The sequence below is a fragment of the Petaurus breviceps genome, unplaced genomic scaffold (genome assembly GCF_028583685.1).
Source record: "Petaurus breviceps papuanus isolate PSGF00001 unplaced genomic scaffold, PetGlider_PUasm1.0 174, whole genome shotgun sequence".
NCBI lineage: Eukaryota > Metazoa > Chordata > Mammalia > Diprotodontia > Petauridae > Petaurus > Petaurus breviceps.
The window spans coordinates 58,754,702-58,774,929 of record NW_027185761.1 but is presented as its reverse complement, the minus strand read 5'-3'; the positions used below and the strand labels follow the sequence as shown (position 1 = coordinate 58,774,929).

General features: G+C 40.9%; 1 protein-coding gene across 1 annotated transcript in view; it reads right to left on the bottom strand.

The window, feature by feature from the left end:
• LOC138158191 (protein C-mannosyl-transferase DPY19L1) overlaps positions 1-20,228 on the bottom strand; it is a 114,004-nt gene that overhangs the window by 84,034 nt on the left and 9,742 nt on the right. The window contains exons 2-4 of the mRNA XM_069084280.1: positions 9,934-9,958; positions 9,550-9,637; positions 6,294-6,431 (exon numbers count right to left, since the gene is read on the bottom strand). Of these exons, the coding sequence (XP_068940381.1) occupies positions 6,294-6,431; positions 9,550-9,637; positions 9,934-9,958 (251 nt within the window). The remainder of the gene's footprint in view (positions 1-6,293; positions 6,432-9,549; positions 9,638-9,933; positions 9,959-20,228) is intronic.

Sequence of the window (20,228 nt, the reverse complement as noted above, 5' to 3'; positions counted from 1 at the left end):
GCTTTATTAATCAGGACGGGCACTCCCACCCTTACTGATGCATATTTCAGCTCTACTGCATAATCACAGAACACACAAGAAGCTGGCTGTAGACAGGGACAACAATCCGGAAACAACAGAAGGATCACTCATCCCAGTGGAATCACAGATCTTTCAAAGTATAAATTAAGCAAACATGGAAATCAAATGCGCAGGACGGCCATTCGTAAATATGAGGCCACTTGAGAAGCTCAGGAACTGACGAGGAAGGATCTGCTGCACATCAGGCACATTCCGGGAACAAGAGGGGGTAGGAGGAAGATGGCGGCAGCAGCCCAGTCTTTGGGAGTGCAGCCAGACACAAAGGAAGGCCTGCTGCACAGCCCCACACTAAGGACTTTCTCTCCAAAGGCTACAAAAACAATATTCTCCTTCCTTCTCTCAGCCTTCCATCACTAATGGTGGAGAAGAAATGTCTCATTTCCCTTTCCTTGTCTTTCTCTTCACTGCTCAGGATAAGACACAACTCTATAAAATCACAGGTGTGTACATCAATGTACACCTTTCTAGAACCAGGCAGACATCAGCCAAAAAATAAGTCTGTCTTCAGAATCAAAATTTAGGAAACTGCATCAAATTCAGATGCAACTGTGAATTTCTGAAGTCGTTATTACCCCATACTTTGCTCTGCATGCCACACCCCCTTCCTAGAAGGAAACTGGTTCTAGGTCCCAAGGCTAAGGGAAGAACTATACCTCTTGAGGGATAAAGGACAACTATAAAGGCCTCATTCACGTGCTTATGGAGAAACTGGTGTCAGATTGTTTGTAGATGACTTGCTTCTGGATAGGAGTCTTGTACAAAGCAGAACAGCTACCTTGGTGCAATCAATTCAAAATTAACCCTTGACACAAAACATTTTGGGGGGCTTTGAGGAGAATGGGAACAATAGAAAGAGCCCTGGCCCTGGAGTTGGCAGACCTGGGAACAAGTCTCAGCTCTGCCTCCTGCTAGCTGCATGACCTTTGGGCCAAGTTACTTAGTTTCTCTGGCCTTCACACTTTCATTTGTAAAATTAGGTGGTGGGATTCTCCATGGTTCTTTCTAACTCAAAATCAATGATTTTAAGTAGAGCAATACCTCTGCGATTACTGCCAGAGATGACTATGTCAAATAAGAGAGGTAGGGGAGAAACTGGAAAAGGTCAACAGCTTGGTAAAAGAGGCACAGATAAATACGGATGAAAAGAGCACAAAAATGTACTGAAGAGAAGAATGCCTTTAAAAGCAGAACTGACCAGATGGAAAGAGAGTCACAGAAGAAAAGAACTCCTTTAGAAACAGAATTGGCCAAATGAAAAATGTGGTACCAGGCAATGCTTAAAAATTACTCTTATCAGAATTAGCTCAAAGAAGGAATAACATACAAAATCAGTTGGGTATAGAAATAGGACTGGTAAGAGATAAGAGAAAGGGAGGGGTGCTGATAAAAGAGAGGGCTATTTAAGGGAGGTAGTGGTGAGAAGCAAGACAGACTTTTGAGGAGGGCCCCAGGCAGGGGGAGGAGAAGGAAAGGGGTGGGGGGAGAGGGAGAGAGGAAGACAAAGAGAGAGAGAGAGAGAGAGAGAGAGAGAGAGAGAGAGAGAAGGAGGAGGAGGAGAAGAGGATAAACAGGGAAAAATAAGATGGAGGGAAATACTTAATTTTATTATTATATATTATTATATTAATATGTAATATATTTTATTTATATAACATAAATTATAATATATCATATATTATTAGAGAAATAGTTAATAATCATAACCATAAATGTGAATGGGATGAACTCATCCATAAAACAGAAGTAGAGAGCAGAGCAGATTAAAAATCAGGATCCAACAATATGTTGTTTGACACACAGAGTTAAAATAAGGGTCTAGAAGAGAGTTTATATTATATTTCATGTGAGGTTAAAAAAAAGTAGAGATAGCAATCATTAGACAAAGCAAAAGCAAAAACAGACTTAATTAAAAGAGAGACACAAGGTAACTACATTATGCTAAAAGGTACCATAGACAATGCAGTAATATCAATATTATATATGGATCAAATGGCATAGCATTCAAATTCTTAAGGGAAAATTTAAATGAGTTACAGGAGGAAGTAGAAAATAAAGCCATACTAGTGAAGGACCTCAAATTTCCCCCTCTCAGAACTAGATAAATCTAACTACAAAATAAACAAGAAAGAAGATGAAGAGAATTTTTAAAAGTTAGATATGACAAACGTCTGCAAAAATCTGAATGGGAATAGAAAGAAATATACCTTTTTCTAAGCTGTACAGGCCACCTATGAAAAAACTGACCATATATTAAGGCATGAAAACCTCACAACCATATGCAGAAAAGTAGAGATATTAAATACATCCTTTTCAGAACCATAATGCAATAAAAATTATAATCAATAAAAAGCTGTGGAAATGTAGATTAAAAATTATTGGAAACTAAATAATCTAATCCTAAAGAATGAGTGGCTCAAAGAACAAATCATTAAAAAAAATCAATAATTTCATTCAAGAGAAAGAAAACTGTTAGACAACACACCTTAATATGTGGGATGTAGCCAAAGCAGTACAATTTCTGTCTTTATATGCTTACGTCAATAAAACAGACAAAGAGAAGATCAATAAATTTGGCATGCAACTAAAAAAAAAAATTGAAAAAAAATTTTAATCCCCAACTAAACACCAAATTAGAAATCCTGAAAATCAAAGAAGAAATTAATGAAATCAAAATAAATAAAACATTGAATTAATAAATAAAACTAGGAGCCGGTCTTATTAAAAAAATTAGATAAAATACTGGTTAGTTTAATGATTAAAAAAAGAAAATCAAAATACCAGTATCAAAAATGAAAAGGGTGAATTCATTACCAATGATGATGAAACTAAAGCAATTTTTAGGTGCTATTTTGCCCAATTATATGTCAATAAATCTGACAATCTAAGTGAAATGGATATTTGTAATGAGAATGTAAATTTTAAAGATCTTCCCTGCCCCTAGGCTACCGTGCACCTGGAGCCTGGGGTGGGAGGCTTGTTTTTCAGTAGATACTTTTTGATTGGCCAGTGGGTCAATAAGGTTGTTACATTCTCTGAGCCAGGAGAAGGCTATATAAGCCCTGATGTGTAGCTTTGTTTTGGGACTCACTTTGAGAAGTGTTCTGTGATTTGATCTGAATTCTGGGAAGCTGTTGTTTTGAGTCCCCCAGCTTTGAAAAACCCAGATGTGGAAACTCAGATGTTGACTGGGTATGGATGTAATGGTTGGACAGTTTGGAAATCTGTCTACTTGATCTGTTTCTGTCTTGATAATTCTGCCTGTATGCTTTGAAGTTCGGGGTGCTGACCTTTTTCCCCTGAACAAGGTAAACGATATATGTCTGACTGATTAAAGTAAGCTTGTTAACCCATTTTGAGTTGCTTTCCTTTAACAAAGCAGATCCAAGAACCTGTGGTAGCTGCAAACCCTGAGGACGCTTGGGGTGCTTGCTGCTACAATATTTATAAAAATGAACATTGCCCAAATAAAAAGAACTAGAACCCTGTATTAGAAAAAGAAATTGGACAAAGCATAAACAAGTTCTCTAAGCAAATATCCCCAAGGTCAGATGAATTCACAAGTAAATTCTACCAAACAGTTAAAAAACAATTAATTCCAATATTATATAAACTATATGTAAAAACAGGCAAAGAAGGAGTCCTACCAAATTCTTTTGATGACACAAATATGGTGCTGATATCTAAACGAGGAAGGGCAAAAACAAAGGAAGAAAACTAAAGACTAATTTCCTTAAGCAATTTATGAAAAATTTTAAATAAAATGCTAACAAGGATATTACAGCAACATATCATAAAGATCATATGCTATAAATTCCTGGGATCTGTATCAGGAATGCAGAGCTGGTCCAATATTAGGACAACTGTCAGCTTAACTGACCATATCAGAACAAAACAAAAAAAATCACTGACTTTAACCCTAAAAATCATATGATTATCTCAACAGATGTAGATAAAGCTTTTGACAAAATATAACACTCACTCCTATTAAAAAACACTATAAGCAAGCATCTGTAATGGGGATTCTGAAGACTTTATCATGAAAAAAATGTCATTCACTTCCAGAGGAAAAACTGATTGAATATGAATGCATATCACAGCACACTATTTTCACTTTCTTTATCATTTTTGGTCTGTGTTTTCTCTTGCAACATGGCTAATATGGAATAACTACACATGTAAAATCTATATCAAATTGCTTGCCTTTGCAAGAGAGGAGGAGAGGGAAGGACAGGGAAAATCTGGAACTCAAAATTTTAAAATAATGAATGTTATAAACTTTTGTTTACATGTAATTGAGAAAAAACTAAAATAAAAATTAAATGAAAAAAAAAAAGAAATGATTCCTGACCTCAAGGAGTCCAACATCTAGCAAGGGTAGAGGACACACACACCACTAACCACATTCATTTCATGGTGACAGACTGACAGAGACGCAGGAAGTTAGCCTAGGAAGCTTCTGGAATAGCCTGCCTGGCTGGTGATGATGAGCAGAAGTGGAGAGAGGGGAACAGATGAAAAGTGATTTTAAGAGGTATAACAGGGAGGACTTGGTAACTGATAAAAAAGGGAAGAGGAACAAGAGAGGAGAGGCTCCCACTTCTCAAGAATGGCAGATTGAACCTAATTCTGATGCAAGGTATGAACAGAGGCAGCCCCGCAGATGAGCTCTGGGCTTGGGGTCAGGAAGACCTGAGCTTGAATCGGCCTCATATACTTACCAGCTGTGTGACCCTGGGCAAGTGTCTTAACTTCTCTTTATCTCAGTCTGCTCAACTATAAAATGGGGTTAATAAGAGCCCCTACCTTGTAGGACTTAGGGATGAGGGTGAAATGAGATAATACTTGTAGAGTTCAGCACAGAACCTGGAGCACAGCAGGCTCTTATACACATGCTAGCTATGATGATGGTGGTGGTGGTGGTGGTGGTGGGGATGAGGAAAACACGTATAATCTTCCAGAGGTTCAAAAACATTTGGCTGCTTGAAAAGACGGAAGGTGTGATTAGAGGAAAGTTGACCTGAAGAAAGAACTATAGATTTTGGCAGACGATGGCCTTGCGCTGAGCTCAGGCACACCATGGCCACCCAGGAGAGCAGCCAGGGGCAAAAACATCATCAGCAGGAGAAGGGGTTAAGCATCAAGAGTGAGGGGAATGACTGATAACTCCCAAAGCATTCTCCCTAACTCCAGTTACATCTAAAGCATTTCCTTACCTGGGAACGCATGGTGGCAAATTGTCTACAAGGAGAGTAGACGGTTACCAAGCAACAATTTACACCACTGTATATGAAGCAGCTACACTCTGCTGCCTAGGAAGTGCCCTCCTCTTATAGGCTCTGACCTTCCTAGGAACAGCATGTCAGGAGCTGTCTCTTGGTGAAGTATGTTTAACAATGAGGCTTCCAAGAAGTAAGAATGCTTCTCAGTCTTTGGACCACTTGGCTGGGGAAGGAGGCCAGTGACAAATGAGGCAACATAAAGTACTGTGCCAACCTTGGAATTATTACTACTGGACCACCTAGTTCATCTCAGTTCCCAAAAATGGTAAGTCAGAGGTCATCAAATTGGAAAAACAAAACAAAACATCATTTCATACATGATTCTACGGCAATACTATCTAGCTTGAGGGTATGATTTCATGTCCTTTCTCCAAATGTCAGACCACCAATTTTCTCCATTGCTCAAAAGCTGTCTTTTGCAAACGTCTCCATTAAAGGCTCTGTTCAAGATGGTCAATGTAGCTTAGTAATCTAAATGCCAGACAAGTAGGACACTCTTGTGTTGAAATGATATCTGATAAATTCATTATTCAAATGGCTCATTCATAACCTTCAGCATGATTAATTCATCATAGTAAGCATTTGTTATAAACGTATAACCTCACAATTCATTACATAACTTTGTCTACAAGAAAACAGTGAATAATTCTAGGTGATTTTTATGTTTTACAGACTGCAAGAAAATGTGATGATCTTCCAGGAATTCACCAAATCCATACCCCTATCCTCAGTGATCTTTATCTAAGCCATTTCTTCTCCTAAAAATGGAATGTTTTGTCCAAAAAAATAAAATTTAAGAGATCTGTTATATGCTTTCATATGAAAGGCTTCAGATATGGAATTACATATTCAGCTTTAGGATCAACACTTAAAGTAAAAACATATACAAAATTGGAAACTCACATGCAGATCAAATGAATCCAAGTAACTCACCTCTGGGTAAAGATTGAACCGTTTCAATGTATTAATCACAAGAGGATATTCTGTGAGCTTGTCATTCATAATCATCCATACTCCATTATAAAATGAAGGGGCTTCTACAATGGTTTTGAAATAGGAATAATAAAGTCCCTAAAAAGAGAAAATATTCAAGTTATGTTCAAATTCAATTACTCTTGTCTGCTCTTATCTCACACAAAACGTATTTTTTTTAAAAAAACAAAGCAATTAGACAAGTAATAGCTATTATTAACTTTATTGGTTTCTCCTCATTAATGCTTTCTTAGAATTCAATGATCTAAGCTTATTAAAGAGCTTTTTTAACTACACTTTTGCAGAAGCATTGGGGACAAGAACAGGTTTTCAAGTGTTTTAATACTAATATTTTACAAAGAATTTTAAGTAAGCTACACTGTAGTAAAATGGGTAACTAGGAGAGTTAGCATTGTGAATAGGCAGAGTAGATGAAGACCTGATTTGATGAAATGTATTCAGAAAGCTTCAATGGCCCATCCAACACACACACACACACACACACACACACACACACACACACACACAATCTCTCTCTCTCTCTCTCACAAGGACTCAGCACACTGCTTAAGTTTTACCAATGGAGTTATTCTCTGGAGTAAACTAGGGTTCACCTTAAAATTCAAAAATTCCTAGGAGAAGGAACATATGGGAGAGGAGAAAAAACCGAGAACACAGAAAGAACATTTTTTTGAAGTCAGAACTTGAATCTTGGCTCAAGCATTTGCTGCCCTTGTGACCAATGGAAAATTATTTACCTGTCTGAAGCTTGTTTCCTGTACTACAAAATGGGCATATTTGAAACATCTCCCTACCAGAGTTTTTATGACAAAGTTGCTTGAGTAGCCTGTAAAAATAAGTTATTCTTAATCTGTGATTTTACTAGTGTGGCTTGGCCTTGGGACAATCGATACAGACAACAATCCTTCCACAACTTTTCCTTCTAGGAAATTCACCATTCATGCTGTTCTGTCATCTAGTATCACTAAATCTTACATGTTTCTAACAGGTTCATGACAGACTTATTGCTTGAAGGAAGCCTTCAGGACTGAATTTCGTCCTAACAAGTTAAATTTTCTCAGACCAATAAACAACAAACACAGAAGTATCTTGGATTCTCCAAGCTCCTCTGTCAGCTGTGGGCCTATAAAGATGGGGTCTGTTGTAGAACATCTTCTGGGAAGTCCTGATTATCCTTTCCTTCATTCCACCGGAATGCCCCAAGATTTCAGAGACAGAAGAAAGGAGTCATGTGGTCCAGTGGCACTCATCCTCATTCCTGTCCTTTTTCAGAAGCAGCAGCATCTGCGTGATCTTCTCTAACTGGAATTTCCCCCTCAGATGTCTGGAACCCTGAGCCTGAGCCCCTACAAGGCAAACTGCCCGTCCCAGTCAGATCTACTCCTGCTCCATTCTCAGGTCTTCTCCAGGGCCAGCCCACTCCATGGCATCCAGGTGGAGTCCACAGTTCATATTTCACTCTCCTGCGGGTCTGGAGGACAGACTTCACTGAAACTCCTGGCATTCCTGCCTGGCGGTGGATTCACTCCCTTCCTCTGTGGATCACCGGCTTCAGGAGGAATCATGGGCATTGCTTTTTATTGCCCTTCTTCCTTCTGACGGGGTTTTGGCTTTCACCTTTACTCTGACCAGTCACCCGCCTGACAGAACAGACAGTCTAATCTCTCTAAAGCTACAACTTGGACTGTGAGCAGACTTTTTTCCTGTTGGCTTAGATAGGGTTCATTTCCTAGATTATGATGTCATTCTGTGCTTGAAAGAAAGACAGCACCTCTTCTGGAAGAAAGCATTTATGATATTCAGGTGTGAGGAGGCTCTTGGTAGCCACTAATCTTTCACTGATTGATCCCAAACATCTGTCCTACACATGTGCTGACCTTCGTCCTAAGGTCACCAAACAGCAAAATCTATATTCACTCAATTCAGAGGATATCTAATCAAATTCTCCATAGACTTTCTCTATTTCTTCATCCTTAGCATTAGCTATTTCTGCAATAGCTTCAATTATCTTCAAGGTCAGAGTATTTTCAGGCTGAATGATGGGGTTTTTGTCACCTTTGTGCCCATCGTGAATTCCTGCTTGAGGAGAGCTTGGGAGCTGTCCCTCCATCTAGCTCCACATTTCTGTATCTTCTAGAGTCATTAATAGTGAGGTGAAAATATCGACATGTTTTAGGTCCTCCTCTAGAGCACTGGGGCAGCTTGCTGGGGGAAAGGCCATAGTGAATGTCTGTAAGTGGGCTAAAAAGGGGAGCATGCTCAGAATCCCCAAGAGGCCATCTAGCTCAGCCCTCACTTCACAGACAAATGCCCTGAAATGCAGGCAGGTGAAGAGACGAACGTCAGGCCTGCAGGAAACGAGAGGCAAGGTTTCTGAGAGCTTGCTGAGAGCCAGGGCAGTTGGGTTTGCTTTGATTCTGTATGTGCAGAGCTTAACACAGTGTCTCATGTGTACTAGGCTAACCTCACAGGGCTGAATCTGAGTCCCAACTCACTGTGTTGCTTTCCAGTGTTCCTGCCAGACATCCTGGGACCCTTATTTTGCTGTGACAAAAGCTGAAGAAGCCACAGAGCCCCTTAGTATTTGTGTTGACTTCCTAAGCTACCATGACCCAAAAAAATCATTGCCTAGCTTCTTTGGTGCTTTCATATCAGAATGAACTACTGAAGAAATTCACAAGTCAATGAACTTAAGGCAAAGATAAGGCTCCTATGCGAATGGGTATGAGGATATCTATTTGGATTTTTCTGGAGTAGAAGAAATAGTTTCAAAGGGCACTGAGAGGGGAGGCCAGACAGATTTAAGTGGGGTCTGGCCAGGGACAACATGAGGGCACCAGACTCAGGGGGGGGAGGGGAAGAGAATAAGAGAAGGGCACCAAAAACATAAGAGTAAAAACCATCAGATAGACTTTGCCTACTTCACAATTTTGCCTCAGTAGCTCCTGAGCAGTTAATATTACTGACCTTTGGCTCTGAAAGTATGAATTAGGCAAAAAAAATTAAAAAACAAAACTAAAACAATCTGACATTTAGAGAAAGAGACAGTTTGGTAACACTGGAAACAAGATTTGCTTCCTGAATTCACTCCATGACACTAAATCCAAATAAGATTCAATTAATACCTCAGAGCTTCTAGTCTCATAAAAAACCACTTGTAAAATGACTAGAATGAACACAATACACAGAACCCCACCATTTCAGTGCGGAAAGTCATCTCCCTTTCCAGTGTTGAGAGGTGAGAAAAATGACGATCATTTTCAAAGAGACTTGTTATGTGACTCCTGCAAAAACAAAAGCCAAAAGAACACGAAAGTGTTAAAACATCTCCAAGTTATGTCAAAAGTGAGCCTGTACCTAGGCTAAATAGAGAAGGTTAAATCATTTTCCTAAATGTCACTAACTTCAAAACCACTGTATACTATTTATCTAACCTGAGACTGTCCAATTAGTCTTTTAACAGAAATGTAGACTTGTGCTGTATGTATATAATTAATACTGTAAAAGTGAAATTTAGAGCAAATAAATTTGGAGAAATTCATTCATAAAGTTCCTATGGCAACAAATAAATAAAACTTACCAGTGCAAAATCCCAGCAAAAGTAGCTGTAAGAGAAAATCAATTCTAATTAAATTTTTGGATTAAAATGACTTTTCATTCTAAAAAGAAGCATTTCAAATATATGGAGAATGCAAGGGAGGTGATGCTGCTGCTCAAAAGCCCAACCTCGAAGGCTCGGGGTGAGGGTCAGACAAGACAGTCTCTGGCAAGCACTCGGCACAGCGCCCAGCCCATGAGCGAAGGGCTGAATCACTGCTTGTTCCCTTCCTCCATCCTCTCCCTCTAATAGGGACTGGGAATCAAAACCATCCTGGGGAAGTCCTGACTTAGCCCTAAAGCGACCTATGTCCATACATTCAACCTGCACAGATAAAGCCTGCTGAAAATTAGGCTTAGAAAAACATGGAGAGCTGGAGAAGGAATGAAAGAATAGAATCCTAAAGCCAATCTCCAACAAATACTTTCCCAAATGTAGGGGCAGGGGTGGGAAACAGCTTTCCTTCTCTTTGGAAAGGCGTTCATTTGTACTTGTTCACCTTCCTGGGAGACTGAAAAACAACGATGTATTCAGTATACTGTAAGAAAGACCTGAAGCTGTTTGGATTAAATATTTTGTTGGCTTCATTTTTAAACAATTCAAAGTGAAAAACTGAAGGTGCTTGCAGAATCACAGGACGACGCCTATTCAGAGCTGCAGACAGCAGATTCCTACCAAGACTATTAACTTTTGTTTAAAAATCCAGATACCTTATAATTCATTGAAATATAAAAATACCTAAGTCCTATATGTCATTTTGAAAAGGAAGCTCCATATAAGAAAGCTGCCAACTGAGCATGTAATTAAAGCTTTAAGGCATAAAACCCAATGTCTGTAAAACAGTTCATTCACTTTCCTATTTCTAGGAAAGAATCATCCTAAAGAATATCCTAAAAATAAGCCCTCTTCCCATGGTCCCCAACTCTAGCTTAAGACACAACAGAAAGATCAGGACAGAGAGAGAAGGCAGACTGAGGTTAGTGATGCTATCTTTAATCAGATGGGAGAAGGCCAGGGGTTTTTTTGAGATACATACAGAGTTAACTGTATAAGATAAAGGAATTATTCTATTTCTTCTTCTGGCAAGAAGTTTGTATTCCCTTCTAACAAAAGATGATAAATTTAATCATTCTAATGTTGAATATAAATAGAAATAAGTCTCTCATAAAAAGAAAAATAACCACTCACACGAATAAGATACACAAAGTGCTTTAAGATGCAAAAAGTGCTTTCTTCGCAACAGTCCTGTGAGGCAAACAGTATAAACCTCGACTTTATAGATGAAGAAACCAAAGCAATGCAAAGATATTTATTAGCTATATGACCACATATCATTCTCGATGGCAGAGAAGTTCAGTGGGGCACATATCTGAATTGCCATTTTGTATGGCTTGGGGTATACAGCTAACAAATATCTGAGGCAAATTTGAGCCAAGTCTCCAGCCTTTGAGTCCACAGGACCCTTTTATAGACAGAGCTAATTTAACTGAACTCCACACAGGTAATAAATGGCATAGCTAGGATTACAGCTGAGGTCTTCTGACTTCAGATCCTGCAGGAAATATATTTTAAAGAAAAGTGAGGAGAATATGCGAACTAAAGGAGAATGAGCTTGACTTCTATACTTGACAAAATCCTAGAACGTGTTATTAAAGATGCGCCCTTCGAGAACTCAGAAAGTGAAGCAGTGACCACCAAAAGCCTATGTGACCTCTTTAAGAACAGTTCACAGCAGACTTGGATCTCCCATGAAGACACAGGGCAATACTGTGGATATGGTGCACTGAGATTCTGCAAAGCACCTCCCAGACTCTTACACAGTCTCCTTGTGGACAAGGTAATAGATGAACCATGACAGCAGTATCAAACCAAAAGAGAAACTGAGGCCACTGAACCAGAAGAAGGATCCCTATGGGCTACACATTGACTTCTTTCATGAAATCCTCCCCAATGACATTTCCATCTGGCTTCTGTGCACTCCAACACTGGAGCCCTGAGAGGCTCAGGGCCACATGCTTGACCCCTCTGGACTCGATGGTAGTAAAGTTGAGTGGATCCAAATTCAGTTGAATTTGTTGTTCAGTTGTTTTCAGTTATGTCTGACTCTTCCGGACCCCATTTGGAGTTTTCTTGGCAGAGATACTGGAGTAGTTTGACATTTCCTTCTCCATTTCATTTTACAGATGAGGAACTGAGGCAAACAGGGTGAAGTAACTTGCCCAGGGTCACAGAGCCAGTAAGTGTCTGAGGCTGCATTTGAACTCAGGTCCTCCTGAAACAAGACCCTACACTCTATCCTTTGCAGTGCCACCCAGTGGCCCTTTGGTTGAATTACTAGATCCAAAAACATGGAGACAAAAGCCTTGAGAGCAATGCTTCCCAGGGATGTATCCTTGGTCTTACATTGCTCAAATTTTCATCCATGACTTAGACTTATAAGTGCTGATATCTGTCCTGGTATCAATGTGTGCTTTGGCCCCAGTTCTCAGGAGCCGCAGTAAGAAGCAGCGGCATCCTCCCAGAACTCAGTGCCCAAGTGACCTGTATCTGTATGTAGAGATGGAACTTCCTCTGCCCTGTATTACCAAGTGCTACTCGCCATCAATATGCAAGAACACAACAGCCACCATCCCTTATAACCCATTTCTAAGATAGGTGGAAACCACAGCTAACAAGGAGACGCCTTTGCCATCACTGAGCCTGGAGAGCTGAGGACTACCCAGATGGCCACCAGGCTGAGAGGACTCCATCTCAGTGCTGACATTCAGTCAACAAAGGGCACTACTGGCACCTAAGTGCTCTGCCCCGTCGCCTCGTCTGCCTTTACCCACCCCGTGACCAAGAAGGGCTAGCACTGTGGCTCCTTTCGCGAAACTGAAGGACTCCTCATTCAGTAAGATAATCTGCCCCATGTAAGGGAATCACTGGAAAAAAAAAAAAAAAAACAAGACTTTAGTTCTCCCTGATTATGAAGCTCCCAGACAGCAGATCCTCGGGCAGCTAGGTGGTACAGCAAATAGAGTGACAACCCTGGGATTAGGAAGCTCTGAGTTCAAAGCAAGTCACTTAACCTTGTTGCCTCAGTTTCCTTATATGTAAAATGAGCTGGAGAAGGAAATGACAAACCACTCTGTATCCTTGCTAAGAAAACCCCAAATGGGGTCATGATGAGTTGGACATGACTGACTAAATAACAAAAACCACCTGGACCCTCCTATAAATAGCACCTTGGAGACCTTGTCTGACCAAGCATCTGATGGAAACTCTTCTTACAAGGTATCTATCTCCTAGTGAGTCAAACAGAACACTAAGGACCCAATTACCAGGTATTTACAGATCGAGATACCCTGCTGAACCCTCTGCTATCTCTATTCCCACTTCCCAGAATTCAAAAAATGTATCCTTCTGGGTCTCCTCAAATCTGAAAAGCATTATCTGAGACAATTTTGTAAAAGTTTATCACTGCAATGGCCTGCTATGTTCAAGTCATCATGCCATGTAATGAAAGAGGGCCCCTAGCCCTCTGCCCTCCATCATCACAGCATCTGGGAAGAGAGGGGCTCCACTTAACTGATATCTTGGACTCCCTTAGAGCCAGCAAAATTACATATCTTCCTCCTGCAATCCCTTGGATACAGAGTTCTCAACTGTTGAGACAAGTATCCTCTCCTCCCAGACCCATTCTGCCATCCCCTGATCCAGACTCATAGTCTCTTCTGTCTTCCTTTCCCTCTCCTTCTGCTTTTTTTGCAGGCTGCCCGTCATGCTAGAAATCTACTTCCTCCTGACCTTCCCCTCTCAGGACATTTTTCTTCCTTCAAGCCTCAGCCCTACCCACGGGCTTCCTCTTCTGTAAGCACTAGGATGCTTTTGGTCTTGTCTCTATTTCAATCACACCGCCTAATGCCTTGAATGGAGACAGTACTTAGTGTTTGCTGAATTGAAATTGGATGTTTGTCAAATATGTGGATGACAAGAAGGTGGCACTGAAAGCCAACATGCTGAATGACAATCAAAGTCAGAAAAGAGATCTCTAGACATGTTTGCCCTGAACTGAGTAAGATGTGATTCCATAGGTAGGCGCTTGGGCTCCAACAAGTCTAAGATTGGGATGAGACAATGCACTTCTGCAAATGCAATGGGGTTTTCTGTTGTCGTTGTTCAAGCACTGCAGTCGTGTCTGACTCTCCCTGACCCCATCTGGAATTTTCCTGGCAAAGATACTGGAGGGGGTTTGCCATTTCCTTCTGTAGATAATTTGACAGATGAGCAAACTGGGGTAAGTGACTCGCCTAAAGTCACACAGCTGGTGTGTGTCTGAGCACGGATTTGAACTCAGGAAGATGAGTCTTCCTGACTCTAGGCCCAGAGCCCCACCCACTGAGCCACATAGCTGCTATGGCAGCCTCCTACTCACACTGACTCACAATGTCCAGAATGGAGGAGAGAGCTCTCCTCTAGCTGCCATAGCCAAACAACATCTAAACCATGAACTATTGTGGGTTCAGTTCTGAGTGGCACATTTGGGGAATAACAACTGTCATTTAGATAATACATGAAGGATCACAATGTACCTTACACAAGTTACCTAATTTAACCCTCACAACAACCCCACAGGTTAAGTTCTACAGACAATACGTTACAAGTGAGAAGACGGAGGTGCCCAGAGGGTGCAAGAGGGGAAATGATTTTCCCACGGTTACAGAACGATAACAAGCTGGTACCACAGCTGGGTCCCAGGCTCCCTGCCCTCCTGAGGATGAGCAAAGTGGTGAGCCTGCCACGAGACCATTTGGCTGCTCAGCCTGGCCAAGAGAAGCTTCAGGGAGAACAAGATGGTGGATCTCTAGCGCTGGGAGAGCTGTCTGCCCCAGGAAAGAAGGCCTGATCTGATGCTGCTTGGCCTAGGGAGGTACAGGGGGTGAATTTGGGCTGGAAACAATTGAGATGTTCAGAAGCAAAGGTCCTGCCTCAGAATACAATGACTTCTCCCTCACTGGAGGCCTTCAAGCAGAAGCCACGAGGCTACTTCTTGAAGATGCTGTGAAATGCATTCCTAGTCAGATATGAGTTGGGCTAGATGGCCTGTGCGGACCTCTGAGGCTCCTTCTAAGTCGGGGGCTCCAGGGGTCTGCCTGCCTCATGTCTCTCCCTCCACTCAGCTGTCAGTGACCTCCCTAAAGCAAAGGCCTGCACACTCCCCTGCTCAGTGAACTTCAGCAGCTCTTCATGAGCCCCCTCCCTGACAGGCACTCGCACTCTTCAGCCCTGCTCCCCCAGGCCTGGAATGCTCTCCCTCTTCCTCTCTGACTCCTGGCTTCCTTCAAGCCCCTGCTATACTCTCACCTTCTACAAGATTCTCCTGCTCCCTCTTAATTCTAAAGCCTCCCTTCTCTTGATTACCTCCAATTTATGCAAAGCATCCCTGTCTCTCCCATTAGACTATCAGCCTTTTAAGAACAGGAGCTGTGACCTTTCTTGGTATCCTTGGTACTTGGCACACAGTAGGTACTTAATAGAGGTTCCTGATGGCCTTACAGATGCTGGGGTCTTCACCGAGGCTCTAATGGCTCTCTTCTCCTCTCTATGTAGCCTCTCCTCTAGCATTTTCATCCACTCCAACAGCTTCAAATGCCCCTCTGTGGAATGGACTCTCAACCCTATAGCTCCAGTGCAACTCACTCTCAGTTCCCAGCCCCCATTTCAAACTGCCTTCTGGGCATCTGCATGGATGGCCTCTACCACAAACTCAGCATGGCAGACTGTGTTTCCAATGACGTGCTCTACTCTCTGACCTCATTACTTTGGTCAGGTGGTGGCATTCACCCCGTCTCCCTGGTTTGAAGCTAAAATACCTGATCTGACTCTCCATGTCCCTCGCCTCTCACATCCAGGTGCCAAGCCCCTTCAGCTGTGCCCCTGGGCTGTCTCTCCTATTTAGCCACTCTTCTTCCTTCTCAAGGCAACCCTCAAGTCTGCCTCACCACACATCTGTACGGCATTACATCATTACCTACTGAGACACTCTTTCCCAGGGCCAGGTCTTGCTGCCTTTACTCTTCACTCCAATCTGGCATTCACAGGTATCTTTCTCCTCTACCCAAAGGTCATTTTTACCTACTACATTTCAAACTTCTCTCCTCAGCACTCGAGACTATTCATAATGCAGTGCTCTAACAATACAGTCTTCTGTCGTACTTCTACAGACCCATGCTCTGGTCAAGCTGGACTGTTCAGCATCTCCCAGACATCTTGCTCCTGCCTTCGTTCCTTGGTTTATGACTGCTCCCTCCCACCTCCCATGGGTTGAGTCAAATGTCATCTCCAGGATTGCGTCCTCTGTTCCTTCTGGTCAGTAAGGACTGCCTCACCCCCTCCAATTACACATACATGTCACAAACTCTAGAATGAGTGGGTAGAACTTTCTACCTCTCTTGTGGTCTTCTATACCAAAACTATTTTACTCCAAAATGCTTTGTCTCTCATCCCTCTCCAAATCCATAAGCTCCGTAAAAGAGGGGCCACTTTAAACTTTGTATCTCACCAAAGAACTTTGATACAGTAGCTACTTAATAAAAGTCTGCTGAGTTTTTAAAATTCCATTAACCTCCATTTCAAGGGGAAAAATTTTTACAATATTTTCCAACAAAGATTTTCAGAAAATAGAAAGAGAAATGATAGGAACTTGGCGCAAGTATTTTACACTCCCTGAGTAAAGCTTTTCTTATTCTGTGATGCCTTTCAGCCAACATGCCATACTTCTCTAGGCACATTTCATTTCATTTCAGCTAATGAAGTAAATTTACTCTGACCTCTAAAAGGGGGAGCATTTCCTGATCTACTTGCCTAATAAAAAGCAGCCCTTGCAAAGCAGTAAGTACTTCTTCAGAGCTTAGTAGTCTTAAAAAGGGAAGTTAAGGTTTTTTAGAAAACAGGAAGAATACTAAACATAATGATTGAAACTAAGAGAACAAATCTGAACATCATGTCCAAGATAGGAAACAAAGGCTTGGAAAAGCTAGAGCTCATAAAAGGCAATAGGACTCAGGAATTACAGGTCAAATGTGACACGTCACCTAAACTATCAGCGTCATGTTCACTGTCTATAGGATGGGTATAAAATGGCATCTACTTCACAAGGAGCACAAATAAGATCATATAAAGTGGTTTCTAAACCTTAAATTTCCATATAATAGTGTTAATAACAAATGTTGACTATTATCTTAACTTCTCTAGGCCTCAGTTTCCACTTTTGTAAAATTAGAAATTAAATTAGAAGCTACTTGGTTAACTGGCCACGTGGTCCATTCTAGCCTGAATCTATGACTCTAACTAGTTTATTCTCATACACATACACCAAAAGCTCCTTAATATGTAAACTTAAAGAGGCCACATTTACGACTGCATATAAGCCATTAAAGATGTCTACAATAGAGAAACATAAGCTAATTCTACTCCACAAAAATCCTTTTCCTGACATTATTTGAATACAAATCTTTGTAATTAAAATTGAGCACACAAAGTATATGTAGGAAATTACTTTCTCCTCTGGATATTGCAGAGCTACAGAAGTGAACACATTTCAGGATTTTCAAGAGATGAATCTAGATAATAACAGGAATAATGAGAGGACTAACACAAAAGTGTCAACTTAAATACGGAAAAGTTCACTAAATGTTTATAAGCAACCAAGGGCAAAAGTACCAAAACTGTAGGCAGGACTTTTTAAGAGAATATCATGATTTAAAATGCTAACTGAAAAAAAATGTTCACGGGAAGAAAACAGATCCACAGAATACATCATGATTGACATAATACAAAAAATTGTCAAGTCTTATATTCAGCAAGGTTTTTTTTCCCCTCCTTGTTCTCTTTGACCAACTATTTCAACCATAAGACAGCTGGCTTTCTGCCAAACTGCTGTCTGTCTTTGAATATCAAAATGTTTTATGCTCATTCTTTAATTTATATAATTGAGAAGGAATCTCAGTAACAGTAATTTGACATCAATGGTAGATAAAATGCTCATTTACATAAAATAATTCAGAATGTGGTACTGGAGAGAATATCCGTTCCAAGAGGGGAAAAAAATCAAAACCCAAGGTACACAAATACGAAATAGACACTGACAGACTGGGCAAAAGGATTTCAGAAGGAAAATGATGGACACAATCAATGAAGGATGGGCACAAGTCAGGAATGTGGCACTATTGTTAAGGGATGTGTGATACTTGATATATCAAGACCATACAATTCTGAAACCTTGAGTTAATCTTCGCATCATTGTACCAGTGGAAATAATCTCTCTACAGAAATGTATTCATTTGAGGGCCCCACACTTTGAATGCTGTGAATCAAGCTTTTCAAGAGCAGCGTCTGGTCTCTTCTGAAAAGGGGCTTTTTGCACAGTAGCTACACAATAAAATAAATTTAAAAACAATCAGGAAAGCTGGTCTCTCACTCTGTGACTCTGGCCCAGCCATGCTCCCTGCCTCCATTTTCCCAACTGTAAAATAGAGATTAGATTTCTAACATTCCTTTCAGTTCTATATATCCAATTTCTACCAAGGTGCAAAAAAGATCAAAGATGATAAAAGAATAAGAAAATAAGGAAAATTTAAAAGTGGAATTAATTTGCAACCTGCAAATCCTGCAAATATTTCTCTTTATTAAAAAAAGGGTTACTGAATCTAGAAAGAATTCTGTGGAGAATGACAATCTTCAAATATTTTTAAAAGTCACTGATCATCTATTTACTATTAAAGAAAGAAAAAAAGGACACAGATAAACAGCAAAATGAAGACAGTAGTCTAGAAATGAAGGAAGCTCAGTTCTTACCAGTACTGAAAATTACTAAACACCAGGAAAAGATAAATACAAAAATATTTTTTAGTGTGTCTTTGACATTTCTGGGACTGAAGAATTTCATTTAAAAAGCTGGGACTGAAAGCCTGAAAATGAGTGATTGGGGAGCTAAGAAAGCAGAGTAACAGGGGTTACTCCTCACAACAACTGCTCCGTATACATCTAGAAAATAGAACAGATCAAGTTTGGATGGAATCACAAGGAGTCATTTCCCAGCTCAGGTCAGCAAAGAGAGACAGAAGTCTACAGGCAGAGGATAAAGTCTAGCCAGAGGTACAGAGCATTCTGGCATAGAGAGGCTATACACCAGACAAGAAAGATGCTCCAGACCCACCCAAAAGTCTGGCCTTGTGCAGAAACAAATACAGACTGGCAGTTGTCACTGATGACCCAGTTCCAGGTCCCAGATCCAGGGAAGACTGAGGAGGGAACCTGTGTCTACAAATGGTGTTCCAGAGGAAAGAGAGGTCACAGGCCCTAAGCTGTGTCCTGAGCAAGAAGTATGCTCACAAGCCAGCATTTGATGGGTGGCTCCACACCAGAAGCATATCCCAGGGTCTCCAGTCCAGCCTCCTGCTCAGTCTGAAGCCTACAGTGGGATGAATCAGGGCAGGAAAGCCTATAAGACCAAAGGGAGGCTTGCAGTTCTGAGCCTCTGAAGCAGCAGCACTTTTCAGATGCTGTGCAGTGGCCATGTCCAGCAGCATACTGCCACTGCTCAGACTCAGAGAGCTCAGACTGGAGACTCAGAGCCTGCCCACAATCAGACCACTTAGGGAACACTAAAAGCTTGATATCCTGAAATAACATAACACCCAATACCCCAAAGAAAGCAGCAGAAGACAACTCAGACTTTGTCTCCAGAAGGAAGAAGAATCTAACCTAAACATAACCCAAACATAAAGTCAGCAGTCAGGGAAGCAGGCTGGAAGAATGAGCAAACAAAGAATCCCACTATTAAAAGATATGCAACAAAGCTGGCTACAATTCCTAGAGGAAATGAAGCAAGAGCTTTAAAAAAGAGCTCAGAAAATGTTTTTTATAAATGAAATGAGAGCAGTCGAGATAATAAAAAAAGACAAGAAATGAAAGCTGTGGAAGAAAGAACTGGAAAAGGGAATGAACGTTTCAGTACAAAAATCTTACCCAAGCAACAAACACCTTAAGAAGTGGACCAAATAGAAAACAAAGACTGCAGGAGACACCAAAATAAGTAAAAAATACAGTCAGAAGGTGAAAAACAGAGGAAGAAAACATAAGGGATCTCAAAGCAAAGACAATTCAACTGGAGAAGAGATCACATAGAGGTCATTTAGGAATCAATGGACTACCTGATAGAAACAGAAAGGAAGAAAGAAAAGGAAGGAAGGAAGGAAGGAAGGAAGGAAGGAAGGAAGGAAGGAAGGAAGGAA